Genomic DNA, 20,469 nt, shown 5'->3' with positions numbered 1-20,469 from the left:
CGGAACATTTCTATTACTTTTTAAACAAAAATGTTTCTTTAAAAATATATATATTGTTATTAAAATGTTTGTAATTTTCCATGAAATAACTTTTCTTATTTTTCTGATTGTGAAAATAACAGCTTTTTATTGACTGATATTTGCCTGGCAAATGTATAAGGGAAAGGTGGTCTCTGACTTTCTCATAGCTCTGTGTCTATGATCACGACTTTGTGAATAGGCTATTGACTCCAACTCTGTGAACATGCTGTAATGCAGTTTTTATAACTTCTATGCAAAATTAATGATGTTCTGACGTATACTGCCAAGTGAGAATAGCCCAAACACACTGTTATTCTGTTTATGTATAATCATAATAATAATAATAATAATAATAATAAGCTTGAAAATACCATAAACACATTTTTATGAATAGCCATAATGTAACTATGGCAACTGAATTAAGAATAGATCAGATTCCATGCTGAAGATATTGTTGAAATCAGAGCTGAGCAGAAATGTTTGTGTAATAAGGCAATGTGACCCAACTCTAATAGCCTTTATGGAGTGAGTGCTATAGATAAATTATTGAGTGGATTTTCTTTCTAATTGTGTATTCCAGGCACATTGAAGAGTGTGTGTCGTCCCCTGCTGGCCATGCTGAGTGTGTGCACGGTGCTGCTGGTGGTTGTAAATACTGCTGTGTACTCCACAGACTCAGATTCTCATACACACCGGCACAGACATGACACCAATCTGGAAATCTGTATCCTTACTGTGTGTGTGAGTGGGTGACTGACTGACTGACTGACTTAGTTAGTTAGTTAGTTACTTAATTACTTTTTTAATTAGTTACTTTGTTACGTACTTAGTTACTTTGTTAGTTATGTACTTAGTTATTTTGTTAGTTACTTACTCAGTTGGTTACTTAGTTACTTTGTTTGTTAGTTAATTAGCTACTTGGTTAGTTACTTGGTTACTTATTTACTTACTTAGTTACTTGGTTAGTTAGTTAATTGGTTACTTAGTTACATGGTTACTTTTTTAGTTACTTGGTTAGTTAGTTACTTGGTTACTTAGTTAATTAGTTACTTGATTATTTAGTTACTTGGTTACTTAGTTACTTTGTTAGTTACTTGGTTACTCACTTAGTTACTTGGTTAGTTAATTGGTTACTTAGTTACGTGGTTACTTAGTTACTTTGTTAGTTACTTAGTTACTTGGTTAGTTAGTTAGTTACTTGGTTATTTAGTTACTTAGTTACTTGGTTACTTTCTTAGTTACTTGGTTACTTACTTAGTTACTTACTTACTTAGTTTTATGAGTGAATAGTCCAGTTAAGCATCTTTGCTTGCAGGTACCTGATATAGGAGTTTATAAATACTCATTATAGTTACTAAATTGTCCACCCATTGTGAAACCAGGCATTCGGCGTTAAACACATCTTTTGTAATCTCTGTGGAAAAGCATGAATTGAAAATGACATACAGCAATTATTTAATGCAATGAATGGATGTTTTAATAGGCTCACGTTTATCTATAAATAGCATGAAATAACTTAATAAAATAGGATACTTTTATACAGCACCTATTAGAGGAGGAGATGAAATTTAGAATGTCATTAATGCACCGTAACACATTGCTTACAGATTTCATGTTTATGGGATAGTGTTTTTAATACATAACTATGTAGTGTACTACGACATTCACAGATATCTGTGACTCTTTCTAGAGACAATAGGGAGATTGAGGGATAATTTGATAGTAACATGCATCACTAATGTCTGGTAAATCACTTTTATTTACCATTATATATTGTTATGCTGATAAAGGTGAGCTGTTTTGTTTGTAGCCACCATCAAGAGTAAAACTGAAGTACTGGAGGACTTTGTAGTTCTACAATTACAGAGTCCATCTGTTGCTCTGTACACATTTTTGCCCCCTTTCACCCTGTTGTTCAATGGTAGAAACAAAAGAACTGGGGAAAACCTGAAAATAAATTACACAGAGCAACAAATGCAAATATAGTCTGTAATTATAAAAGCACTGGCGCTATTATAGAGTCAGAGGAGCTCTGAGAACTGACAGTGAGTGTAGAAACAAGGAGGTGGTTATAATCTTACAGTTGATCAGTGTAGATGTGTGGGGTAGGGGTGGGTGATATGGCCCTGAATTAATATCACGATATTTCAGTGTATGTTGGCGATAAGAAAAATACTGTATTCACTATTGCAACAAAATCAATGTTATATTAATATGAATGCTGTTCAATTAAATATATTTAATATATATTTATAATATCAAAGGCTTCTTTCATTTCTAACATAGTACCATGGTTTATTCCTCCACCTCAGAGCCACTTTCCACTGTACTTCACTGTGGCTAAATGACTCATGTAATGAATGCATGCCGTATTATGGGTAACTGCATGATATCATTACGAATAACAGTAATGTCACTATTGATTTTATCGTTTTAGAATTGTGATGAAGTTATTGTGAATGCTGGGATACGGCACAGCCCTAGTGTTGAGTAAATGTGTGTAATAAGTAGAGGTGTGTGTTATTTTTCCTGAGCGTGTGCACATCAGACAAGCGTCTGTTTGAGACGAAGAGGAAGGATCAGCTGAACGCTCTGAAGAACCTGGTGGAACTCAGTGATATCAACCAGCAGTACAAGATCATAGACATCATGCTGAAAGGACTTTTCAAAGTAAAATTCACTGTCCTCCTTCACTCGTCGCCTTATTGTGGCTCTCTTTTATGAACAGAGCAATAAAGTAGGACAAAAGATGAATAGTGGTTATATCACAATCACAGATTTAAAAAAGAACACAGGAGCTGCGATTATAAACATTAACTGACACTACGTGCATGAGGCTGGAGAAATGGTTTTGTTTCTTTACAAAAATACAGGGCTAAATCCTAATTAATCAGGTTTAAATATTTAGTTAAATAATTAATTTCAGATTAATATATAATCACTATATCGGTCTGAAAATGTACATGCTTTAGACAGACCAGCAATGAGGGGGTTAAACAAGAACTCACTGTCTTAGTCCTCTCAAGGACAGTAAAAAAAAAAATCATCTGTGTGTGTGTGTGTGTGTAATCAGGTATTAGAGGATTCCAGAGCTGTTCTGGTAGCTGCTAACTTGCAGCCAGATGATCCTTTCCCTTTGGACGACAAAATTAAGGAGGGTGAGTCTCCATCAGATCTTTGATGTTGTATAAGCCGAAGTTTATTTTAAGGGTTGAGAAGTAGGTGAGATGTAGATTTGTGTCCAGCTAGTTTATAAGTAAAACTCTTTTTCAGTTAATATAACCCCCCACTCCTCTCTCTCTTTCTTTATTTGTCTCTCTTTCTCTTTCTCTTCTCACTCTCTCTTCTCCCTCCCTCTCTCTCTTCCTCTCTTCTCCCTCTCTCTCTCTCTCTCCTTTCTCCCTCTCTCTCTTCTCCCCCTCCCTCCCTCTCTCTCTCCTCTCTTCTCCCTCTCTCTCTCTCTCTCCTTTCTCCCTCTCTCTCTTCTCCCCCTCCCTCCCTCTCTCTCTCCTCTCTTTTCTCTCCCTCTCTCTCTCTCTTCCTCCCTCCCTCCCTCTCTCTCTCTCTTCTCCTTCCCTCTCTCTTCTCCCTCTCTTCTCTCTCTCTCTCTCTCTTTTTCTCTCTTCTCCCTCCCTCTTCTCTCTCCCTCCCTCTCTTCTCTCTCTCTCTCTCTCTTCTCTCTCTCTTTTCCCTCCCTCTCTCTCTTCTCTCGTCTCCCTCTCTCTCTCTTTTCTCTCTCTCTCTCTCTCTTCTCCCTCCCTGTCTCTTCTCTCTCTCTCTCTCTCTCTCTAGCTTATTCCCATGTTGTGGAGAACACAGCATTTTTTGGAGATGTTGCATTACGGTTTCCACGGATTGTCCATCATTATTATGACCGCAACCCAGAGTGGGGTGGCCTTCTGCGCTGGGGGCTGAGGTTCTGTAACTTAACTGGAGTGTTCACAGAGGGACCTCACCAACATGTCCTCACTCTGGTGGGTGTGTATTTGTGTGTATATGTGTGAGTGTGAGATACACCTACCATGTATCTACCCTCATTGTCCATTTTATCAGATCCATTGACTCTATGAAAGCACTTTGTAGTTCAACGATTAGAGGAGCAGGTTTGATTTGGGCGGTGGATCATTCTCAGCAGGGCGGCATGGTGGCTCAGCCAGTAGTGTCGCTGTCACACAGCTCCAGTTTCCTGGGGTTGTGGGTTCGAGCCCTGCTCTGGGTGACTGTCCATGTGGGTTTCCTCACACAGTCCAAAGAACACACGTCAGTAGGTGGATTGGCGACTTAAAATTGTCCATCTGTGGGAGTGAGTGTGTGTCACACTGCGAAAGACTGGCGCCCCCTCCAGGGTGATTTCCTGCCTTGTGCCGTTGATTCCGGATAGGCTCCAGACCCACCATGACTCTGAAATGGATGAGCAGTTGCAGACAATGAATGAATGAATCATTCTCTTCACTGTAGTGACACTGACATGGCGGTGGTGTGCACTGGTATGAGAGGATCAGACACAGCAGTGCTCCTAGAGTTTTAACCATTGTGTCCACTCGCTGTCCACTGTCGGTCCAGCAGTGACACTGAGGGGAAGCAGCATTGCTGTGTTTGATCCACTCGCACCAACACGACACACCACCACGATGTCAGTGTCACTGCAACACTGAGAATGACCCACCCACCAGTGGGTGTCCTGTAAGAGTCTTGAACATTTAAAAACAGTGGGGCCAACAAAGAGAAATAGATGGACTATAGTCTGTAATTGCAGAATCTACAGAGTGCTCCTATGTGGTCAGTCGAGATAAAGAAATGGACAGTGTTTGTAGATACAATGTGTTTGTTCTTAATCCAGTGACCATTGTATAATAATGAATTTAATAGTAAAAGTGCAACAAACTGGATGCAAATTAAAACAGTAACATGGCTAGGGTCTACATTAATACAAACCATGTTTCAGCTGGTAGCAGCTCAGATTGTTTTCTCTCTTTGCTCTCACTCAGTTTTTTCTGTGTAATAAGTGCTTTATTTTTTACATGACAAGAAAACCATAGAAAATCTGTTTTTTTTTTTTTCAGATGTCTCAAGAGCTAGGCATAATAGAAAAATCTGCAGATTTCACCAACCCCTACCGCACAGAGAGAGATGATGTGAGTCCTACACACACACACCCAAACACCCACACACACAAATACACAGGGTATGAACATTAAGGCTATCTGACATTTTAAATATAAAAGCCGTGGCCGAATAACGGGGACCTCTGAGGGCCTCTTGCGTGGCAGGCGCTCTGCTCCATATGTTCATAGTGTGCACTTCCCTGCCGAGTGTTTATTCAGAACCTGCTTTTTCTTCTAGAAGCAGCTCTTGCCTCTGAAACACACCGGCAGTCCCTGTTTTATTAAAGAATTTCCTGTAAACTGGGATTGTTTTTGCCACTGCTGGTCGACCCACATGACCTGACAATTCAGCTACTTCCTTCACACTGGGCTTTGGCAAAAAGGAGTGATTGCATTCGGGCACCAATCATTAACACCTGCTTTGTGACCCATTTTCCACATATCACTCATTCACTGCACTGTACCACCTCTTCTCAATCGATGAATCCCTGTGGGAATTTATAGCCAGATCATCCTTATGCAACACCATCTGCAGGAACCTGAATTTATTACCACCTTAAACATGTCCAGTGAACTTGTGTACATAGTGTGTTCCAGAAAATTGCAAGACGTTTTGATGTTTGCCAAAGAATATTAACAATTAATTGGTTAATAAATGAATCGGTTTGCCCCTGCAGCATTTAGTATAATCCATGTCACAGTTAGACAGTTAGCCAACTCCGTGCTCCATAGCTCTGTGCTTTCCCCTTGACCCAGAGCTATCAAGAGTTTTCTGCAGTGGGGCTCAGTTTCATCAGCTCTGTTCTTGCCTCGAGAGTTTAGTTCAAATTGAGTTACTGCTGCAGGGTTAAATGCACCAAGACATTTCAGCTGGTGCAAGTGCAAATAAAAACAAAGTAAAATAATCTCAAATATCACGATACTGAACACTGTGCTGTCCAGGCTCTACTCGACACACACCATTACACTCATTCAGTATCGCATTTGGCTTCAGCATACACCAATTACAGTTCATTTGCATGTTTTTGAGTAATCTATAGCTGTTTTTTAATTTATTGACACTCCTCAATAATTCATCGTCCATACAGAATACGTTCATACATTTTAAACATGTTTATTTTTTGTCTCTACCCCTCTCTCACTCAGATGCTTCACACTGCAGAGGCCTTCCAGAAGCTTCTACGAGAGGAGCAGAAGAGAAGGCGGAAAGAGGACAAGAGGAAAGAGATGAGGAAAGGGCCACGCATTTCCCGCTCTCGCACAGAACTATAGCACCACCATCTGTTCAGTTCCTGAGATTCAGACAGAGAAAGAAAGAAAGAAAGATACCGGGAGATCACACAAGAGGTCTCTCAGATTGAACTACAGGGTTCAAAAGTCATGAGCAAGAGGTCAGCTAAGGCTCAGCAGGTGACAGTAAATAATAAAAAATAAAAAAAGGTAAAATGGGTAATGATGGACTTCCATCTTAAAGACAAACACACACGTCTGCTGCTCCAGGAGCATTCCAAAAAACGGACTTCTGCTTCTGCAGGGTGCCATTCCAACACTCGTTTAGCTACGGTGACGACTCCTCGCATTTTTTATACGAATTCTCATTAATATTAATATTGGAAGAATATAATAACTGTAAAACAAACACTCAGACTTTACTAAATCACAGAAATAATAATAGAATTTAATGATTTAATGTTGATCGCTGTTTTTTTACAGCGGGTCCTGTTCATTTTGATGGTTATGACTTGATTAGTGTCTTTGTTGTTCGATAGGATGTAAAATTTACATTGTTTGAAAAGGGGTTAGTGTGTTTAAAAGCGACTTTAAGTAAATCTTTAACATTTGTAAATGGGCTCATGTGTATTGTGAACAAGCAAATTGTGTGTGTGTGTGTGTGCGCGCGCGTGCCTCTTCCATAAACTGCTTTTGCACTGTGGTGCATTGCTGCTGTTCAGGCAGGGTGTGTGTTTGTGTGGGTGTGTTTCTGAAGGCAGGATTGTTGATTCCTGGCAACGTTTGAAGGCATTTCATTGTATAATCGATACAGTATCAGTGATGGATAAACTGGGAAAATTAATCGGAATAAAGACTTTTTTTTGTTGAATTTCTTTTAATGTCCACAGGTGGCACCATTTTTCACTTTTCATTGGATAGGAACTGTATTTATGGTCGAGTTATTTTACTGCAGTACAGTGAAAATGGGCAGGAAATTGATTTTATTAGTGTGTGGTATCAGTTATGGTTTCCCTCTATTTAGTAGTTGGGTCATATGGAGTTTAAAAACCTCTAAGAAAGAAACAGCCTGTGTGCTTTAAAGACGTCATTATCTATAGAGTTTATAGTTTTCAGACAAGCGTCAAGAAACAGACTGAAATAAAAGTAATAGTTATTTACGTCCTCAAATGAACCATGATTTTGCTTTTAACAAACAAACAATGGTTTTCCAAATATTTTGCCTTTTTAAAAACACATTCTGATATTTGTTATAATGCCCTTGGTGGGATAAAAATATTAAAGGCTAAGCACCACCTCATGGACCTCCATGAATATTTCACATTATTGTAGTTACTGACATATATAAGTATGAATTAAAATGAAAATAGCAGCTTAATTTGCTTTAAAAAGCGCCAGTGAAATGAGCTACAGATAACGGAGTGAGCGGATGGTCCTTTCCAAAGTGCCCGTTTAAAGTTGACAAATTTAGTCCATTTTCTGGATATTTTGGGATCTTTGGGCCATTTGTGCACAGATGTCCCACTGTACATTGAATGATTGCAGCCAAAAACAACACACCTTTTCGTCATTTCTCATTAAATTAAGTGCAACTTCTAGAGTTGTTGTCCACCATCTACGTCACAGACAAGACGCCTGTGCCTTTAAGCATTAATGTGCTTGATCACCATTTTTCTTAGAAATATGACACAGTGTTGAAGGAAAGTGAAACTGAAGGACTGAAAGATTTGAATGCAGTCATATCCACTCTTTAAAATGTAGCTTTGGACAAATGCTTTAATGAATTTTAGAGTGTAAATTGCATTTTTAGTAAAGTCCTTCACTGGTCTTCAGTTCAAAAACACCCACATTTGTTAACATTTTGCAGAATATCAATGTCTGTTGGCATAACCAGGAACTAGACTGGCAGTCTCAAGGTTTCAGGTCAAAACTTGTTTTCATAATGTTTATTAAATACATAAATGCATTACATTACATTAAACACAATAATTATACAACTTTTTGCAAAATAAATCCAGCATTGCCTGTTCTGAGCTGTGATTTTTGGATGCATCTCTAACATTTTTATAGTTAAACTGTGTTATATGTCCTGCAACACCCAATTGACGAAGTAAAAAAAAAAAAAAAAACTTTTAAGACCCTCCCTGTGCTGTTAACAACCCACCCTTTGCATTAAACAGTCATTCTCTAATGTTTTTCAGCTGGAACTACATGTGATATCCTACCAGTTTCTTTAATAGAGTCATTCCTAAGCTGTGATTTAGCGTCAGTAAATTTCACTCGGATGTGGACATGAACAATACATGTACTGTACGTAAGAAACACTTGTAAATGATATATTTTGTCACCTACAGGACTAGTCTAATACATGTAAATAATAAAAAAGCCCCCTTGAAAAAACCTGTGAAGTAGCGAATCTGCGAAAAATGAACCGCGAAGTAGCGAGGGATTACTGTAATGTATTATTTTAAATTGCTCATCAATTACAATAAGATCTGAAGTGAAAGAATATTAATTGTCTAAGAGTCTAAAAGACAGTCTTGTCCTCATTACGTTATCGTATGTCCAGTCAAAATGTCATAGACTTAATTGCTTTATTAGGACTTTTGTATTTGTCTTACACTCTAGTAATAGTTCGTTATTGTTACAATATGCACTCTTTGCTGAGGGTGTTTATTTTGCGATAACAGCACAGTTTGTTCATAACCACTGTATCACACCGCTGAGCCTCTGCGAAGAACTCTTTATGCTGCAGCTATCCTTATCATACTTTTCACCTGTAAAGCTTGTTTCACACCAATAAACTCTCTTCAGTTTATTCGAGAGTAACTACTGATACTAATACAGATTTCACTGAACTTTACATACTTTCTGAACAGCCAATTTGCGAGTGGCTTTCACTGCTAAGCGCAAAGCTTCACTTCTGCTGATTCCTTTGCCCTCAGTGGCTTTAATAGCTTTTTCTTTCTCCTCCTCAGTTACTTTTAACTTTCCTGATATTTTTGCAAGAGCTAAAGCACAGAACTCAGTAAAAATATTTTCCTGTGCTTCATTTCTTGATTCTTCCACTAATTTAAAGTAGATTTTCTGCCACTCAGTCGGGGAAATTTTAGGGTTGTCTTCTTTGCTTTGCATAACCTTTCTGCTTAGCTTTTCTTTTTGTACTTTTTGAATTTCATTTTCAACCTCTTGCAACAGCTCATTTTGGAAGAACATGTTACCGTTTGTAGACACCATGGTGTCTATTTTGGCCAAAAACTCTGTGAATTCACTATAGTTCTGAGAGTTGTTGTCAAATCCATGGTACCTGTCATCACAATCTTTTATCAGCTGTTTCAGGTCTGCATCGCCACTGTTCAAGAACTCCTCAATGGTTTTCTCATGTAAAGAGTCTTTATGTGTAAAGAGAACCATTGTATATTTTCCTGCACTTTCACCAAATATGTCCTGAATTGCCTTCACTATGCTCTTTTCCTCTGGAGTGAATCGCCCCAAACTTACCACAATGAGGAATGCATGTGGTCCTGGAGACGCTAAAGTCAAACATTTCATAATTTCTTGAATAATCTCGTCATTGCTGAGGGAATTATCAAAAAGTCCAGGAGTATCAATTACAGATATTACTTTCCCTTCTCTTTCAATTTTCTGTATGGAGCATTGTTTTGTCTGTGAGGCTGAGCTGATTTCAGACTTAAATACACATCTTCCCAGAATGGTGTTTCCAGAAGCACTCTTCCCCACTCCAGTCTTTCCGAGCAGCACCATCCTTAGCTGAGACTTTTCTGAAACTGAGAAAGTGCAAAGGGTTTATGAAGGTTTATAAATCAGAACGTATATACAGGTGCAGGTCATAAAATTAAAATGTCAAGAAAACGTAGATTTTTTTCAGTAATTCCATTCAAAAATTGAAACTTGTATATTATACTCATTCATTACACACAGACTGATATATTTCAAGTGTTTATTTCTTTTAATTTGAAGATAATAACTGAAAACTAATGAAAACCCCACATTCAGTATCTCAGAAAGAGTTACCTTTTCTATGCAAGACATCATCAAATCTTGGATCTGACAATAAAGTATTATCTATCTATACACACACACACATGTGTTTTTGGACTGAGGGTGTGGAAACTAGAGCACACAGAGGAAACCTACAAGGACACAAGGGTTCTCCTTGTGAACACACCAAACTTCTCACAGACAATCGCTCAGAGCAGGACTTGAACCCACAATCTCCAGGTCCCTGGACCTGTGTGATTGCGACACTACCTGCTGCACCACCGTGCCACCCGTAATGAGAAATTAAACTGGGAAAAAGTATTGAACACACGAAAGCGGTGCAAAAAACCATGGAAAGTCATGACACCAGCTGAAATCTTTCAGGCCGTGAAACGTAGAAAACTCAATCAGTTCCTTTCAACAACATAATCAATATTTAATCAGCCTCAGATGATAACAGCAACACCTCAGATCTAAAGCTTTAGTTACTCAATATAAGACCACTAAACTTAAAAGCAATCAGCACAAATGAAATCATAAGTGATCATAAATTCGAAGTTTTCTGTCTCACAGAAACTTGGATTAGACCGGATGAATATTCAGCACTAAATAAAACCACACCTGTAGGCACAGCCCAAGGTTATCAGGCAAATGAGGTGGAGCATTGAGCATGAGAGACACGCATTTTACAAGTTCACACACTCACATGTCACAAACAGCATTTCTCATGCTGAGAAATTATTAATTTTGCTGCACAGAAATTAATCCTTCAAATGAGTCAAAGGCAGATTACTCCGCGTCCCTACAGCTGTCTTGAATTAGCAACCTATCGGCCGTTCAGAAAATAAATGTGTGTGTATATTATCTATACTTAAGATCTTTTTTAAATATTTTGTAATGCTTTTATATTCAGCACGCCCACACTTGAAAGCTTGAGAACCCTGAGGTGGAGTATGTGTGATCTACCAAAATACGCTATATTTCACAAACAATATATACACACGCCGAGATAATCCATCCACCTCACAGGTGTGGCACATCATGATGCTGATTAGATGCCACAATAAAAGGCCACTCTAAAACGTGCAGTTTTATCAAACAGCACACAGTTTACTATAGAGTTGGACTGTAATGTGGTTTGACAGAAGGTGGGAGCTCAGGCTGAAACTCCAAAAGAGCTCTAGAGTGTCATCAGAGACTGCAAAAACAGCCTTGTCTCTGACAGCAGTTCTGCAGCAGTATATTCTCTTTGAGGTGGTCCATTCGGGAACAGAACTCTATCTGTGTTTCAGCCTTTGTTCCCGCTCACTGTCCAATCACAGTAAAGTTACCACAGTCTAGGCTTAAAGTACAGACACCTATGTATGAATTAAAGCAGTAAACATTGTGGTTTGTGTGTTTTGTTAATAAAGAGGAATGTGGACATGATTGAAAGGTGTTAAAACAGTGTTTTTTTTTGTTTTTAAAAAATGTTATAATTGGTTAATTGCAACCTAATGATCATTAGCAGTACTTTGATTTAAAATGTGTATTCTACTACTCGATATACTGGTGAATTCACTACACAATATTAAGTACATACAAGCTCACTGGAATTTATCTGCAAACAAACAAACAAAAAAACAACTCACAGTGTATGCCAATGTCAAGGCTTTTCTTACTCTTGAATATTCCTCTATTACTGGTGACCATGTCATTTATTTTATTAAGTAGCTCTGTGACTTGATTTTGGTTTTTATCCATATTGTTGAAAACGTGGATTCGGTCGCCACACTTTCTCACGAGCAACTGTAGCTCCTTTTCTTTGTTTTTAACATAATCCTCCAGAGTCTCATCATCCTCCAGTTTGTCTCCCATGGAGAACAGTACTAACACATAGTTAAGCATCTCGTGGCCCAGTAATACTTTAGTTAACTCCAGTATCTCCTCTTCATTCTTCAGTTCTTCATCAATAGCAACCACAAGTAGCACAGCATGTAGACCAGCCTGACAGAGAGAGACTAGTTTTTCTTTTTCTTGCTTGAGCTGATCTTCAGTGATATGTGGATCCAGCATGTCTGAAGTATCAATCACACACACTTCCCTTCCAGCGACCCGTGAGGTTTGTTCTTCACATGTTTCAGTAACTTTTGTAAATTTGGGCCGTTTTTTTGGACTGCTGAACAGCTTTCGTCCCAGGATTGTATTTCCTGTGGCACTTTTTCCAGATCCCGTTCGTCCCAGCAGTAGAATTCTGAGAGGAAGCGTTTCTGGGGAGACAGACATGACATGGTAAGTAAAGAAAACGTTAAGTTAATTATATTCTTTTGTGCATATAAGACATGAACTGTATTTTCCCCGTTCCTTGTACAGATTCACTGGCCACTTTGAGTTCTACCTCGACCATTAAGCTGCATTGTCTTTCTATCCCAGTGGTTCTTAAACTGTGGTAAGCAGCAAGAGGTTGTATGCTTAATTACCTCAAAAAACTATTTACTACTAAAGAATTTCTACTTAATTAAGGAATTTACTCACAGCTGAAAATCTAAAGTATTCATGTGTGAATTACATAATGTTTTACAGTTTTCAAATGTATGCCCCAATGAAATTCATTTGAATTAAAAATAAATAAATAAATAAATAATACTATGTGCTATGCATACACTGTAGTTGACTTACGTCAATAAGGGAATGGGAGGGACCCCCAGATTTTTTTTTTTTTGTAAGAAATCCATGTTACTGGATGTAAGCAAAGGCTAGAGACAAACATGAGCCCTTAGGACTTACAAAATGGGCAAAGCAGAAACAAGAAAAACAAGTTGAGAGCAAGCCTGAGAAATACTCTGGAGCCCAGAAAGACAAAATCCAGAGGCAAAAAGAGGGAAACAAAAGAAGAACCATATGTGGTACTTGGAGCTTTTGGTTTGATAATGGGTGGTACATGGTGTAGAATTTTGAGAACCACTGTTCTACCCCATTTAACATTCAGACAGCAAAATTCATAAGCAGAGAAATATTTGGCAAGTCTGTATCTCTGTGTCAGTATCAATCCTAGGGGAAATATTGTGATTTAAATGTGAAATTTAGTGCATTTTGACACAAATTTCCAGTGGCAACTGCTGTGGAATTAACTGAATTTCTTCAACATTTATGTAAATAATAATCTTTCTTGGATTACTATGCTTAATCATTATTCCAGGTTCAAGTTTGACTAGTAGAGATTCCTAAATTCATATCATGTATCCCCTGCTGCGAGTACTAACAGTAATCTGTCCAGTTATTTTGCGATTCACCACAGTACAAGACAGAGATGCTTCGTATCACCACTTATATTTGCTTTTGCAACAGAGCCATTTGCTCTCGCCCTGAGGCAAAACACAGATGTCAGTGTAATTGTGCACATGGGGCTGGAAACAAATCTCACTTTATGCAGGAGATATGCTTTTATATATTGAATCTTTTTAAGCATCTGCTAGCTAATGGTTTTACTTACTTAATTTGGGGGGAAAAGCCTGGTTACAAAGTAAATTTTCAGAAAAGTCATTTGATGCGTATTTATACTGGGGAGGGACTTGACGTCTCTATCTTCTCTCCCTTTCAGAATCAGCCCTAACAAATGTAAGCACCTTGGGATATGGGTTACACGTAATGACTTGTACACAGCTCCTTAGTGCCAGAATCAGACTGCATCATATTTGTGTCTTTCACTGCCTTCACCATGTCAGATTAGTGCTATAAATTCATGCAGTGTCTTGGTCAGGAAACTGGCAACACTACACATTTGACACGGACCAACTAAGTATTAATCATGGCTACAGAAACGCTGTGTGATGCTGCCGGTTTTGTTTAAAAAAAAAACAATTAAAATAAAAATGAAAATACGATTGTGGACTCGTTCCTGGGTATTGTTTTCACGTACAAATAAGAAGAAATCTAAAGCACTGTGGTTCTATTAATTACAAATAGAGGTATGTAAAGAGTAGGAGCTCTACAACAGTTTTCAGATAAACAGAGCCACAGTTATGAAGGGATAAATGATATAAGGGAAAAATATGTTGATTCAAAATTTCATGGTGTCAACAAATCCCAAAAAAGTTGGGACAAGGCCATTTTTTTACCACTGTGTGGCATCCCCCCCTTCTTCTTACAACACTGAACAGACATCTGGGGACAGAGTAGACCAGTTTCTCAAGTTTAGAAACAGGAATGCTCTCCCATTCATGTCTAATACAGGCCTCTAGCTGTTCAATCGTCTTGAGCCTCCTTTGTCACACATTCCTCTTTATGATGTGCCAAATGTTCTCTATAGGTGAAAGATCTGGACTGCAGGCTGGCCATTTCAGTACCCGGATCCTTCTCCTACGTAGCCATGATGTTGTGATTGCTGCAGAATGTGGTCTGGCATTATCTTGTTAAAAAATGCAGGGTCTTCCCTGAAAGAGATGACGTCTAGATGGGAGCATATGTTGTTCTAGAACCTGAACATAGTTCTCTGCAATAATGGTGCCTTTCCAGACATGCAAGCTGCCCATGCCACAAGCACTCATGCAACCCCATACCATCAGTGATGCAGGCTTCTGAAAGGAGCGTTGATAACAACTTGGGTTGTCCTTGTCCTCTCTGGTCCGGATGACATGGCGTCCCATTGTTCCATAAAGAACTTCAAATCGTGACTCATCTGACCACAGAACAGTCTTCCATTTTGCCACACTCCATTTTAAAAGACCCCTGGCCCAGTGCAATCGTCTGAGCTTGTGGAGCTTGCTTAGAAATGGCTTCCTCTTTGCACTGTAGAGTTTCAGCTGGTAACGGCGGACGGCACGGTGGATTGTGTTCACTGACAATGCTTTCTGGAAGTACTCCTGAGCCCATTCTGTTATTTCCTTGACAGAGGCATTCCTGTTTGAGTTGCAGTGACGTTTAAGGGCCCGGAGATCACGAGCATCCAGTAGAGTTTTACGACCTTGACCCTTAACGCACAGCAATTGTTCCAGATTCTCTGAATCTTTTGATGATGTTATGCACGGTTGATGATGATAACCTAAAAGTCTTTGCTATTTTAGGCTGGGTAACACCATTCTGGTATTGCTGCACTATCTTTCTGCCCAACAATGGTGGAATTGGTGATCCTCTTACCATCCTGGCTTCAGAGAGACACTGACACTCTGAGAAGCTCTTTTTATACCCAATCATGTTGTCAATTGACCTAATTAGTGTTAATTGATCTTCCAGCTGTTCGTTATATGCTCAATTTCCTTTTTCCAGCCACTTATTGCTACTTGTCCCAACTTTTTTGGGATTTGTTGACACTGTGAAATTTTGAATCAACATATTTTTCCTTTAAAATGTTACATTTACTCAGATTAAACTTTTGATTTGTCATCTATGTTCTATTAAGAATAAAATATTGACATTTACAATCTCCACATCATTGCATTCAGTTTTTATTCACAATTTGTTTGTCCAAACAACGGTTTTGACCAAAGAATCACTATTGACATTTTATTTAGGTGGTGAAGAGTAACAGGGCTAGACGATGGCAAAAACAGATGCATTAACAGAGGTGCCACAGTGTCGAACAGACCACAGAAAGATACTCAAGTTACAGTTAAGACAAAAAAAGCTACAGTTGTGTTTGATTTTTCAGAATAATAAAACTCTCGAAGAGTAAAATGTTTGAGACTCGCCATGAGCACACAATCCCACTGAAATGTCCTGATCTTTTTCGATCTCAGATATTCTGGGGAAAAAAACAGCTTTGTCAGAATATGTCTCATTCCTCAAACAGAATTTCAACTTTCAGACGTACACACGGCCACCACCAAATCACCCACTAAAATGGAAAGCCATATTTCACCACATGTGCTAACAGCAAACATGTTTAAAGCGATTCACAATGGGGAAACTGGCTGAACTTGGTGAAGGGTCTTAATCACAGCAGCCAGAAGTCACAAAAATGGCTTGAGGTCATTTAAAATGAGGAAACCTTGTTCAGAATGCACATGCTTTCTCTTGATCCAATATGGCAGCTTTCAGGATGTTCCGGACATAGTATATTACTTGCTGAGGTATTCAGATATGTCATTTTCCAATTCGTTTATGAAATAAAAGGGTGTCCTGTGACTTTGCCTCACCCTGACTCTATCGACATGGTTTGTTTGCCCCCGAAAGTATAAAAATGCTCCTGTATGGTTATTAGAGTTGAGAGAATGAACAATGAGTACAGAAAGAAGTGGTGATCATAATGTTATGACTGACTGGTGCATGCTCACTAAAATTCCATTAACATGCCGTCTTCACAGATTCATTTGCTAATTATTCATTCATTCATTATCTGTACCCCTTATCCAATTCAGGGTCGCGGTGGGTCCAGAGCCTACCTGGAATCATTGGGCGCAAGGCGGGAACACACCCTGGAGGGGGCGCCAGACCTTCACAGGGCAACACACACATTCACTCACACACACGGACACGTTTGAGTCACCAATCCACCTACCAACGTGTGTTTTTGGACTGTGGGAGGAAACCGGAGCACCTAGAGGAAACCCAGGCAGACACAGAGAGAACACACCACACTCCTCACAGACAGTCACCCGGAGGAAACCCATGCAGACACATGGAGAACATACCACACCCCTCACAGACAGTCACCCGGAGGAAACCCACGCAGACACAGAGAGAACACACCACACTCCTCACAGACAGTCACCCGGAGGAAACCCACGCAGACACAGGGAGAACACACCACACTCCTCACAGACAGTCACCCGGAGCGGGAATCGAACCCACAACCTCCAGGACCCTGGAGCTGTGTGACTGCGTCACCTACAGCAGGTGCCACCGTGCCGCCCTTGCTAATTATTGCATAATTATTATTATTATTTTTTTTTAAATTGACTTGATTTACACTGGAGATTAATGTCTCAAATTTGGCACAGAATATTTGATGAAGTATGTCACACTGTTCCACGTAGTTTAAACATTTTTTTTTTTATTTTAAAATAAATTACACAAATCATTAAACATTTAAAATCAAGTCTGGCAAACCTCTCCTTAGCAGAGAACCCTGGACGTTTTCCTTGATTGCTGTCATCACTGTCAGTGTCGTCCTGTGCTGCCTGAGCTTCTTTTGTTGCCATGATTTAGTTTGAATGAAAGATGCTGAGAAGGGAGCATTATTCATAAAATCAAGACAATAACATTGACATTAACATCAATCAACACACTATGATATCTTACAAGTTGCATGTAGTCAAAGATATTAAACTGTTCCTAAACATAACCTTATATATTGGCTTCCTGTAAAATTCCTACAAAACAGATATTAGGATTAAAACCCACAATCTTGATCTGATGGTGGCATCAGTCCCATCTAGAGCCACAGATGTTGAGCAGCACACACTGAGCCATGTGTTTTAGGGAGAAAAAGGTAAGCTGTGGGTTACAGCAGATTGAGTGTGATGTGTAGTTTCCATGCATCATTTTCACCCAGTTGTGTTATCCACCAGAATTTTGTTCAATATTCCACCATTTTATTTACCATAATACGCCTTGTAGTATGTAAGGAATAAGTATCTGTATTTTCTAAGTTGGCTTTACATCATTAAATGCATTAATGAGAGACTTTGATAGATTTATTTTTAATTTAACACATTACTTCACTATTTAAAAATCTGAAAGCTGAAATCTTCAATGAGCCTTTCAGATTTTTGAGACACTTTGAAAATAAATACATAATGACCAATTAATTAAGTCAAAAACGCGATTTCCCCACACATTATATTATGTCAAAAGCTATATTCACAAGGTCATTTCACTTTGTAAATAAACAGATAATATCCAATGAATTCAGCCAAAACCTTGCAATTTTCCACGGCATGGAAGTCATTTTCACGTTGCCATCTAGTGGCGATAGAATGTAATTACTGCACAATTTAAAGTGGAAACGAAAATCCGAATTTTTGTCAACAACGAGTAGTGAAGAGGAGGATTTTACGGGCAGACAAGCTTCAAAAGTTGATTTTGAAGTGGTAAAAGTGGATTTTGATATTCACGAAGATATGCCCAACAAAAAACAAGACTTGGGTCCAGGGCGGGAATGCTAATAGCTAGTACCGGTGTTACACCGAATTCTGTGACCGTCGAATTCTGTGACCCTAGAGGGCGCTACTTCATAGCTTTGGCATGGGGTGGGTTCACAATTTCTGAGAACTTCCGTCAGAATTAGTGACCCCACTGAATTTTAGTTACATAAATGTACTTAAACCTGAATGTTTATAAGGTTTATATTGAAATTCAGTAGGGGTCACAAAGTCTGACGGCAGCTGTCAGAAATTGTGAACCCACCCCATGCCAAAGCTATGAAGTAGCGCCCTCTAGGGTCACAGAATTCGACGGTCACACAATTTGGTGTAACACCGGTCCCGTGCTGCCTGCTTTATGTATAATAAGCAAGAAAACGGACAAGTACATCACCGTTGAAGGCAAACGCTAGAAGGAGCTTTTTCCAAAAGCAGAAACATTTTCAGCAGGTGGTAAAAACAAAAACATTTGAACTTGTAAAAACTGAAATTGTAAAACAACGTATTAATTTGCGAATGCACCTATGTGGAGGGTTAAGATGGAAATGAATTACTCACGTGACCGTATATGTTAAACAGTGCATGGAACATTCTGGACTTACAACTTTATTTAAAGGCCTGTTGCTAAAAGCTGCTGAAAATGGTAAGGATTTTACAACTTCAGTTTAGCTGAAGTACGCATGCGCTGTACTGGTTTCCAACTATATCCTGGAGAAAAGCTTGATCCCCCCCCAACTGTCATTGTATAACTCGCACCCTGCGTACAAATGTTATTATTTAATCTAATATCTAATGTTTGTTGTAAACAGAACGATGCACAAATATCATTTACCAAATGTAGATCATTGTCAGGACCAAGTCATCTCTCTGTTTCCAAAGGGAACAGGCGAATTCACTCCTGTTATTTCCTCATTGGTGTGAAAGGAGATACGCAGGCGCCAGCGTGACGCGCATCTCGAGGAAGGGACTCCGGGAAAGTTACTCTCATATTCGATATTCAGATTTACTTCTTCAATACTCTCAAACGGTGCAAGCAAATAAGTTAATACTTGCATAGTGTTGTTTTTGGGATCCAAGAAAAGCAAATACAACTCAAGTTTATGCCAGAAATGTTTGCCTTAAAGTTGATTTAAATAAACAATTTATTACATTACATCATCCATTCATTCATTATCTGTAACCCTTATCCAGTTCAGGGTCGCGGTGGGTCAAGAGCCTACCTGGAATCATTGGGCGCAAGGCGGGAATACACCCTGGAGGGGGCGCCAGTCCTACACAGGGCAACACACACACACACACACACTCACACCTACGGACACTTTTGAGTCGCCAATCCACCTACCAATGTGTGTTTTTTGGACTGTGGGAGGAAACTGGAGCATCCGGAGGAAACCCACACAGACACAGGGAGAACACACCACACTCCTCACAGACAGTCACCCAGAGGAAACCCACGCAGACACAGGGAAAACAACTGCTACTACAGGAATAGGAAACTGACTGACATGCAAGACGACCAATCACAAGTCTACTATTTTGGCATAACGCGTAGAAGGTGGCAGTTTTCATGATTCATGCTGGACAAGTAGAAGAGCAAGTACAAAACGATACACAGAAGTGCATATACAGGGGTTGGACAATGAAAGTGAAACCTGGTTTTAGACCACAATAATATATTAGTGTGGTGTAGGGCCTCCTTTTGCGGCCGATACAGCGTCAGTTGGTCTTGGGAATGACATACACAAGTCCTGCACAGTGGTCAGAGGGATTTGAAGCCATTCTTCTTGCAGGATAGTGGCCAGGTCTCTACGTGATGCTGGTGGAGGAAAACGTTTCCTGACTCGCTCCTCCAAAACACCCCAAAGTGGCTCAATAATATTTAGTTCAGGGCGAGCAACGAAGCCCAGACGTCTCTGTCCCTCGCAACATCCACCAATTCCTCCTGGGGGATCCCAAGGTGTTCCCAGGCCAGTCAGGATATAATCCCTCCTGCGTGTCCTGGGTCTACCCCGGGGCCTCCTTCCAGTTGCATATAAAATTTCTTGAAGATG

At 39.4% G+C, this 20,469-nt stretch overlaps 2 protein-coding genes across 10 annotated transcripts in view; one reads left to right on the top strand and one right to left on the bottom strand.

Moving 5' to 3' along the window:
• The window catches only part of LOC136699351 (coiled-coil domain-containing protein 134-like), a 28,920-nt gene extending 21,612 nt beyond the window's left edge, over window positions 1-7,308 (top strand). For all 6 annotated transcript variants that reach the window (XM_066674012.1, XM_066674015.1, XM_066674011.1 and 3 more), the window contains exons 2-7: window positions 602-745; window positions 2,570-2,691; window positions 3,095-3,179; window positions 3,814-3,995; window positions 5,085-5,156; window positions 6,273-7,308. In XM_066674012.1, coding sequence (XP_066530109.1) covers window positions 637-745; window positions 2,570-2,691; window positions 3,095-3,179; window positions 3,814-3,995; window positions 5,085-5,156; window positions 6,273-6,398 — 696 coding nt within the window. In that variant the 5' untranslated portion in view covers window positions 602-636 and the 3' untranslated portion in view covers window positions 6,399-7,308. The remainder of the gene's footprint in view (window positions 1-601; window positions 746-2,569; window positions 2,692-3,094; window positions 3,180-3,813; window positions 3,996-5,084; window positions 5,157-6,272) is intronic.
• A 681-nt stretch (window positions 7,309-7,989) lies between these two features.
• On the bottom strand, window positions 7,990-19,366 carry LOC136699343 (GTPase IMAP family member 8). 4 transcript variants are annotated; one of them, XM_066673991.1, is made up of 5 exons: window positions 19,251-19,366; window positions 17,385-17,498; window positions 16,025-16,077; window positions 11,990-12,607; window positions 7,990-10,144 (listed from the first exon to the last, which is right to left on the bottom strand). In XM_066673991.1, the coding sequence occupies exons 2-5, from the start codon at window positions 17,474-17,476 to the stop codon at window positions 9,207-9,209; spliced, it is 1,701 nt and encodes a 566-aa protein (XP_066530088.1). In that variant the 5' UTR covers window positions 17,477-17,498; window positions 19,251-19,366; the 3' UTR covers window positions 7,990-9,206. The 4 variants fall into 4 exon arrangements, with proteins under 4 accessions (XP_066530088.1, XP_066530091.1, XP_066530089.1 ...); XM_066673992.1 differs by lacking the exon at window positions 19,251-19,366 and adding an exon at window positions 18,977-19,081 and having other exon boundaries at window positions 8,682-10,144; XM_066673993.1 differs by lacking the exon at window positions 19,251-19,366 and adding an exon at window positions 18,808-18,941 and having other exon boundaries at window positions 8,682-10,144.
• Between the last annotated feature and the right edge of the window lie 1,103 nt (window positions 19,367-20,469).

This window comes from Hoplias malabaricus, chromosome 6 (assembly GCF_029633855.1).
Source record: "Hoplias malabaricus isolate fHopMal1 chromosome 6, fHopMal1.hap1, whole genome shotgun sequence".
Taxonomy (NCBI): domain Eukaryota; kingdom Metazoa; phylum Chordata; class Actinopteri; order Characiformes; family Erythrinidae; genus Hoplias; species Hoplias malabaricus.
The sequence above is the reverse complement of the archived record's forward strand: the minus strand, read 5'-3'. Positions and strand labels throughout refer to the sequence as shown.